This window comes from Vicugna pacos, chromosome 4, assembly GCF_048564905.1.
Source record: "Vicugna pacos chromosome 4, VicPac4, whole genome shotgun sequence".
NCBI classification, from domain to species: domain Eukaryota; kingdom Metazoa; phylum Chordata; class Mammalia; order Artiodactyla; family Camelidae; genus Vicugna; species Vicugna pacos.
This window is the reverse complement of record NC_132990.1, coordinates 70,997,211-71,006,448: the sequence shown is the minus strand read 5'-3', so window position 1 is coordinate 71,006,448 and position 9,238 is coordinate 70,997,211. Positions and strand designations below refer to the sequence as shown.

The window sequence follows — 9,238 nt, the reverse complement described above, 5'->3', positions numbered from 1 at the left end:
CGCGGGAGGGAGCCCGGACCCAGACACGTGCTGCGAGCTGCGGGGCCGGGCTGCCGGGAGCCTTCGTCCACCTCCGTCACCACCTCCCCCGCCGTGGAGATCAAGGGCTTAGGGCGCGGTGTCTTCGCGGAGGATGTGAAGAGATACTGTTCCCGGACCACGTGAAGGTTGGTGGGGGAGCCCCCTCTCCCAGCAGGGGCTGAATTTGGGAGGAGAAGATAGTGGAATCCTCGCACACAGGGGCTGTCTGGCCTCTTTTCTGCAGACATCCGGGGACACCTGCCATTTGGGGTTGGAGAGTCCCCAGGGAGAGCACAGGCCCCAGGGAGATCATTATTTTGTAGAGAGAGTGTAGCCAGGATGAGCCTCCTCCTTGGAGAGGGAGGGAAGAACGGGAGCAACTGGGCAGTCTTCCCCAGGGGAGAGTGGTTAGGGAGGGCACTGAAACCAGGGGGGTGGGCAAAGGCAGAGGCTTAGAGGCAGACAAAGCATGATTTACTCTGGGGTAAAGGTGAGAGGTTTGAGGGGTGGGAGTGGAACTGGAGGAGAAGGAGAGGGGACAGAGGCATAAGGATGAAAATGCAGGTTGGAATCAAAACAAAAAAGAGGGACCAGTTAGGGGGCAGTTGTGATAATGGAGGTGAAAAATGAGCTGTGGTGATGAGACACATTGGAGATGTTTCTTCAGGAGACTATAGGAAGTGTGAGGGGCTTGGGGGCAGTAAGAACAGGGGAGCTGGGATGGGGTAGGCGCTTACGGATTGAACTCTCCAAATCCAGTGGGCATAGACAACTAAAAAGTCACTTGCCACCTGGTTCTGCAAGAATTGAGTCACTGGCCACTGCAATTGCTGATCCTGAACACACCCTGAAAGGAGTGCTGGGTGGAGATCAGAAATGGGGCTCTCTGTGCTCTGGGGAAACTGACAGAACAGGCCTTCTGATAGTTAGGTATTTTCAGGAGAAAATTTTATGAACCCAGTGTCCTGCATCTTCTCATACCTAGAAAAGCACCAAAATCAGTGACAGAGACATTTGCTCCCTGTGGCTAGCAGCAGCCTCCTACTGAGATGTATTTGTATATACTGACCTCCCCACTTACCCTTTGGAGCAGTTCCTCAGAGCTGAGATTTCTCCTCAGTAAGTGCCCAAATAAAACTGAACTCACAGCTCTCACGTTGTGCATTTTTAATCAATAGTAAAAAAGAAAGTTTCAGAAATTGTGTCACTGTAGTTATTATTCATAACCACAGCAGAAGAGACAAGCGCACCAGGGAGCCTTTTAGTTAAAAAACAGCTGGAGTGGTTTCTGTGCTCACAGGCAGTTCATGTGTTCCTGGGATGTTTAGAGGCAGAGCCAGCGCTGCCCCTTTCGGTGACAGCTCTGCAGCTGATGTCGGAGAGGAGTGCTTCTCCAGGATTACCGGACCTGTCTTGTCACCCATAATACATCAGTCATGGTTCAAGTTCATTAAACCAATTTAAAAAGAAGCTTGGTGCCTAAATCTGTGTTCACTGACCAGAGTCTCAAGTCCCTCCCTGACTCAGCTCAGTGGGCAGCCTCTTCCATCTGGGCTTCCAAACACACATGGTCTTCTGGCACAGTGTCACCTCCACAGTGTCACTGCACTTTAGCTACATGCCTCAGTTGAATGCTAGCATTGGAGAAATATTTCAAGACCATACACACACACACATACACACATGTGCACATATATATGTATGTATATACATGTATTCACCAAGACTGGATGTCCAGGATCACTGAGGTAATACAGCCCAAATCAGGAAAAGTCCATCAAAGAGGTTTTCACTTGCCTTAGACCTGGTTAGTGGCAGATCTAAGATTAGACTGTCTTCAGGCTCTTGGACTTGGCGTTACAACCAAACACCACTTGGAACCTGTGGCTTTCCAGTAAGTGGCAAGAGTGATCCAGGAAGAAAAACACTTCCTCAGGCTCATCCGTGTGGCCCAGCTTTGCTGTGGAGGAGGTGTTGTGGGGCATCATGGTGACACTGTGCTGGCGAATGGCCTTAGCACCTTCCCTTCCTAGCCTGTTACCTTCTTGTGCACCCACCTCCTTCTGTCCCCTCCCCCACCACCACCTGGCTGGCTCACTCCCAGCTTGCTATCCCTGGGCTGCAGCAGACACAGCCTCACTTGTCACCATCACAGCCACAAGAGAAGGAAAACAAGGTTGTTAGTGATCAAAAAGTGAGTAGGTGAGACAGAGGAATTTGAATCCACAAATCCACTGAGGGGACCAGAAATAAGAGGAAGCACGCTGCTTCAAGGTTCTCTCACTACCAGCCGGGCTGCTCTTTGGGTGCAAGAGTCAAGTTGAAGGTCAGGGGCTGCCAGAACCAATGCTGTTATTTTACACGGGACCCCGACTATGAATGGAAACCAAACACAACAGAAGTGAAACAGCCATTTTCACTGAGGAAGAGTAGAAAAATAATTTTTCATACAGAAATTTGAAAACCATGATTATGTTTAGCAATTTGGGGTTAGGAAAGCAACAGTTTTAACATAACTAGACAGATTATGAGAATAGAAAACACTTGGACTTAAGAAAAACTACCATTAAAGGAAAAATTGGACTGGCTGCCAGGAAAGATTTGTCCTTTAAAATGACCTTCCTCACCCATATCCTCTGGGGATGTGGAGCCAAGCCTTCAGGAACAGAACACCAGCCAGAGATCACAAATCTTAGTATCAGAGGCAGACAGGGAGCTTGCTAGGAATGCAGATCCCCAGGCTTTCTCCAGAAATTGATTCAACGGTTACAGGGTGGGATCACGAGTCTGCAGTTCATCATGCCTGGGTGGGCCGTGCAGGTGGTTCACAGGCTCATCCTTCGTGAAATGCTAACCCATAATGCCTCTCAAACTCCCGTGAGAACAAGTCACCTGGAATACTTGTTTACAGACTCCTATTCCATCTCCTATGGGTTCTGATTTTCCAACAAAAGTACCAGGTGATTCTCAACAGGGACGCCTGGAAAGCACTGGTTCATAGCACTCCCTAGGGCACTTAAAAGTGGACCTGTTTTGGGTACAACTCCTAGACTGTAACTGATTTAGTCAGAGTGAGTCAGATCAGATAGACCCCTTGACTGAATTCACCAGGAATTACTGACATGAAACATCAGCAGATACGTATATTAATCAACAGCCCTGGTTACAAAAGTTTTGTCAGAATTACAAATTAGGAGTGCTAAGGGAAGCTGAAGGGAAATGCTCCATTTTTAAAAACCACATCGGATACTCTTTTCACGGGAGTGTACAAGTTAATGTTTTTTCATCAGCAATATGCCAAATTCCTACTTAACAGAAATATGATTACCATGGCTTTCATGTGCACTGTCTACAACAGGTTCAGCGATTTAGAACTGAGAGCTTTTTCATTTTGGCACAAAATGTGGAAGATGCTTTTTGGATCCCCAGGGAGATTTTCCAGCCTCTTTGATAAATTTCTTTAAAAATCTATGCACTGCATTCTGGTACCCTAAGAAAACAGAGGAAGATTCTTCTGGAATGCAATGGCTGAAGCAAAATCTCTTCTATGAATACTTAAATCTCTAGGTAGAGGACACATTCACAGCCAAGAGGAGCTTCTGATCTGATCCCCCTTCCCAGGGTCGTGACACATGTTACGGGCAGCACTGCGGGCAGGCCTAGCTAAACACCGTCACTAGCTCCACATCCTCTGGAAAAAGCTGCAGAGCCACGTTACTCTGAGAGAGGGCTGAGTGGGCACAAATTTTACAGGAGTTCAGGTAACAGGTTAATTCCAAATTGGCAAGAAAAGTTGAATTCAATTTTCAGTTCTAGGCAAGTCACAGCATTAATTTTCATACTGAACAGACTGAATGAAAACTGAGCCCTATTCCAATTTTTAAATGTCTCCTTCTAAATGAAGTGCGGTCAATGCGGGGAAAGCACTTTTCCACCAGCGAGTGGAGTGAGCTTGCCTCTGCAACAAGGGCTCCTTGTCAAACAGAAACTCCCCTCAGCTGAAAAGATTAATAAAAGCTTCAGTGAAAACCGTGATTAGGACTTCTGCTCTCAAAACTAAGGCTGACGAATAGCTACCAAATAAAGGGGTCAGACAGGAACCGTGTTGAAACGATAAATGTTCACCGTCTCGTTAGTAATTGCTGGATGACTCTAATTCCTTTCTGTACTGCACTTCACAAATACCCTTGGATGCTCAGATGAAAAAGATTATGTGTGAATTCATGGACAGTAGTAATATCTGAGAAGTCAAATAAATTTTCAGAAATGCTTCCGAATACAAAATAGATGATGGAAACATAAAACCCAATGAATTCAACTGCTCTCCCTTTTAATCAATTTTACAGAATGATATCATACATTAGTAATCACATTAGGAGACAGAAGGGGTTCCCTGTACATATACAAGATTGTGCAAGCTCATTAACTGAGGCTTATATAAGGTTTTATCAGTTTCAAGAGGAGAGGCAGTACAAAGCTTTTTAATACAGGTGAAGCACAAGAATACGGTAGACGAGACAGAGTATCAACTCAGCAGAGGTGAATTCTTAAGGCGTGTGGCTCCACCCACACCGTCTGCTGTTAACCAAGTGTAGAGGACTTCCTCTCTTGTGAATTTACCCTTTGCTGAGCGCAGGCCTGTGGGACACGCAGCTCCGTGGTGACTCCACAGCTCAACCACACCAACCTTGACACTGAAGCAAACTGTGTTTTCCTTTCTCCAAGTATTCTTAAGAGTAATAAAGCTATTCCAGGTCAACTTACTCCTTGGGTAACCTACATTCTAAAGTATATTAAATGATTATTAATTTGGCAACGTTCTCAAGCATTCTGGCATTCAAAATATCTCAAATGTCTCATTACTGTTAATCTACTTGCTAAAAATTCTTTGAGTTTCAAGAAGATTGTTTCTGATTCTCACCGCCCCCCCTCCCCAAGTATGGCAATTACGTATAGGATAAACTCACTAGAGTTAAAAGAACTAAAAAGAGGACAGACTATTCCTTAAGAAATAAAGCCAGAATGGAGAAGAGAAAGTCTAGGACACACAAATGGAGGACGCGAACTCCACTAATGTTTCTATCACTTCCATGTGATCCACAAATGATTCTGAGCAAGTGTGATCCGATTTTCCTTTTTCACACCCACTCACATCAGAGAAAGGAACGGTGCAAACTTCACAATGTTGACCTTCACTTGGCCCAAACTGGAATCCCCACGGCAGGCAACAGGAAAACGGTGCATCGGCCTGCACAGTCGGCCACAGCTTCCCGTGGCCAGAACGTGGCCTTGTGACTGTCTGGGGTGGGTTTTTGTTCTCTTACTCATGCACCTCAGGAACATGTGTGTCGAGAGTCTACATGAAACAAAGGCTTCCAGGACACAACAGGAAAAGAAAAGCCATGCATGCATCACATCCACATCTATTTTCGATCCTTCACAAAGCCTAGTCCTTTTACAGAGATTTAGTATCTGTATAAAAAAGGCTTTCAGAAGCAGGTTTTTAAAAAGAAAAAGCAGATGAAACCAGTAACTGTGGCTGAGATTTGACCTAAAGTGGAGAAAGAAAACAAGATGGTTTAAAAAATAATTATTTTGCAAGGAAAGACAATCTTCAATCTGTGTTTCTATTACATAACTGTCTCCAGAAGCAGGGTATTAATACAAAGTATAAACTGATTTTTCATTAGATAAGTTAATTCTACAAGATTTCAGCGAACTGAACCACTGTCTTCCCGTTTACCATTCATTATCCTTGTAAATTCCATGTAATAATTGGTGGCTACCGAATGTTTCCTATGTGTGACTTCATGCTTTTCCACTAATCCTTCATGAAAAGTAAGTACTGGGAGGAAATGTAGTAAGAAACTCTTGAAGAACAACTATTCCTCAAGATCCAATTACTCCCTATCTCACACCCCACCACTGCCACGCAGACAGTTACCAATTCCTAAACTCAGAAATCAACACTGTAATAAAATCTGTCATGAAATTAAACCAGTGATGGTTAATGCTGAAGTAGTCCTTACCCCTGACAGGTTTCCAGAGGAAAACAGTTAAACCTTAAACCGCTGGGCTGTGCTGCTCTGATAGCACCTGGGTCAAGCAAGCACTCACCTCTGCCTCAGAGACGTTTAACCCTGATGCCAAATCTCTGGGTTCTACTCTCACCAACGTCTCGAGCACTGCACAGCCCTCTCCCCTGCCTCCACTGTAGCCCTACTCCCCAAATTCACCACCTCCTCCTCCACAGAAAAGAGCTCTGTGCAACGTCCACATCTTCACATTTATTTCCACAGTGATAACATGGAATAGATTCAGGAACCATCATGGGGGCAAAAATCTCTTGTTCACTTACAAGTTAAATCCCAAAACAATGAATTTCAACAATTCCATGTCAGCTATTGATTTAACATTTATTGACTAAAATGTGAACTCCCTCTAGGCCTTAGAAATCAAGTTAGACAGTTTGTCTTGTAAAGTATTTATGATGGAATTTGACTTCTAAGACCTAGATAAGCTTGGCAGTTACAGCCCACGAAGCACATGACTCTGTATACAGATTTCCTGACCTAACATTCAAAAGGACATTTTGTTGTACTAGTTTAATTTTGACCTCCCCCTAAAAGGCAGAAACCACATCCCACACTCCTAAGCAGCTCATTATTTCGGTATTTCAAAATACATGAATGAGAAGAGGTCGAGGCATAAAGAAAATCCAGCTTCTTGAGGCACAGAGAAACACAGCGTTCCTGGAGAGGGAGAAGACAGCCTCTGTACTCATCTGCTCAACTGCTGGTCACAGTTCCCTTAAAAATGCCTGGAGATGCTGCCGGCAACGAGAAACTCAAAGTATGGGACCAAGTTTTATAAAAGAAGCTAAACATGTTTAGGAAACATACAAAGTGAAACCAGACAGCGATGACCTACGTCCAAGACTTGTGCTTGAAGCTTTGGTGTGCCTCCTTGGCCAGTTTCTCAGACACCAAAACCCATTCCTGATTAATTATCAACATACAACCAAACCAAAATACAGAAACACATACTTTTGTTCAGAAGAGGGAAATAAAGGCACAGAAACCTGCCAAAATAGATTTTTTTCTCATAAGAATAGTATGATTGATTAAAATAGTTTATCACTAGTAAAACTTGTATCACTAGAGCAGACAATACAAATTAGTTTTTTAAAAAATGACATTCACTGAATTTCTGGTCTGTTCATTCAATGTGAATCATCATCAAAAATATATTACAATTAAAGGTTTGTAGGGAGTTCTGTTCGGGGTTTCTACACTATATTTAGTATTTCAGATGAGAAGTACCACAAGAACGTATTAGACAGCTGCTGTTCCTTTGTGTGTGATGGACGGTGTCTATCTCCTACTGCAGGCTCAAAGACGTCCACGGTGAAAAATGGCTCAGTGACTCACTCAGTGATTTTTATACCCCTCATCAAAGGCAGCCCTGTGCATAAACGCCACACCTAGAAAGTTCAATAAACTGTATTACACTTTAATAAATACTTCTGAGTATTTGTTTGCCTTTTGCTTTTAAGCTCAGCTTAAATTTTGTCAAGGAAACCATTTCACAAGAGGGTACATCACAACCTACTATCAGCAATATTCCTTGTTTATTAGAATCTGAAGATGTCCATATTACATCAAATATAAATATATATTATATTTACATTTCCTTCTTAGCTTTTCAATTTAGGTGAGTGTATTTATAGATAATGCCACTAATGTCACCACTATTATCATCCTCAGTGCAACTGGCATTTCCCTTCCATTAGATGCATATAAGATTAGACGGCATCTTAAAAGAGGTGTACTGGTCTTCTTTCTTTTTAATGAAAGGAAACAATGGGTATCCATAAACGGAGATCTAGGGATTTTCTAGAGATTTTGTTTTGTTTTTTAGTATTTCAAAATACCTGAAAAATGTGGTCCCTTTTTGCAATACTATTCTCTACATGGGGACAAGAAAACAAAATATGCAACTCAGAAAGGAAAAGAGCCCAAAGAAAAGAGAACCTGCTTGTTAGCTCATTAATCTGTTTAGTAAAGATCTGTTTTAAAATGTCTGAATGCTGTACAATATTATACAAAAACAATCTTCAGCCTTCAAAGCAGCTGGTACATTTTCTAAGAGATCTGTTTGCCCCCCTAACAGTCTGCTGCCTTGGTGGGCCTTGGTCTTGGTCACTTTCGGTCATCGATAGTTTTAATGAATTCCACGGCTGCTGTGAACTGCATCCACCAATAGGACTCCTCTCCAGACAGGCAGCTGGCGTAGAAGCTACTGATATACTGAACAGTGGACAGCAAGCAGGGAGGATTTGCCTGGAGAAGTGAAAAGTAAAAGAGAGTCAACTACTCAGAGGCACAGCTCTGCAAAGTCACTTACAGTAACATCTTCACACGTTTTCCTGTGAAAAGAGACACCGGTCCTTTTAAAGTAATCCCTCAAATCCTTTTTGGAACTAATTTGTAAACCCTTGCTACTACCATTAGCAACAGTACACTGGAAAGGCAAGTCGGGTTCTATCCTAACAAAGCTCTTAACCTTGCTGGTCTTTAAAGAGGCTAAGCTAATCCCAGTGGATTTACTCAGCATCCTAGGATTCCAGGATGTTAGACAAGGAAAAATACGCTGTAGGTAAATTGAGTTATATTTGGTTTGTAAGTCCAGGTAGAATTGGCTAAGGGGAAAAAAAAAAAGAAAGTATGTCCTCTGCTGCAAGAGGTAACAGAGTATCTCCTGCTTTGTTACCTTCACATGGAGAGAAAGGACACAGGTGTGTTAAGAGGTTAGGAGGACGCGCTAAGGCCCGTTCCTTGTAACGAGCTTAAACTGGCTCTGCACAGGGACTAAATACGTCACCTGGGGAAGAGGGCAGGGCAATGGGCAACAGGAGGAGTGATGAAGGCTGATCACATGCCTTCCTACGGGTTCTGACTCTGAGCTAAGAGCTCAGGTTGCAAAAACACTGCAAACACTAAGAATCAGTAAGATGTATGTCAAATATACTCTAGATATCGACAAGCTGAGCTGACTGGAACACACGAGTGATGCAGTTACTTGGTGGCTGTGTGTACCCAAACTTCATGGTTCCCTTAACCAAAATGTTCAAAATAAACCATTTAAATGATGAAACTTTAAAGTCAAAAAAGGACAAGAGATGTCAGTACTTTTAAAAATAATGTTACAACTACAA

The 9,238-nt window shown here is 43.3% G+C and overlaps 1 protein-coding gene across 4 annotated transcripts in view; it reads right to left on the bottom strand.

Annotated features, from left to right (window-relative positions):
- Window positions 1–4,330: 4,330 nt before the first annotated feature.
- GAPVD1 (GTPase activating protein and VPS9 domains 1) overlaps window positions 4,331–9,238 on the bottom strand; it is a 61,358-nt gene continuing 56,450 nt past the window's right edge. For all 4 annotated transcript variants that reach the window (XM_072960121.1, XM_072960123.1, XM_072960122.1 and 1 more), the window contains one exon: window positions 4,331–8,363. In XM_072960121.1, the coding sequence (XP_072816222.1) occupies window positions 8,223–8,363 (141 nt within the window). In that variant the 3' untranslated portion in view covers window positions 4,331–8,222. The remainder of the gene's footprint in view (window positions 8,364–9,238) is intronic.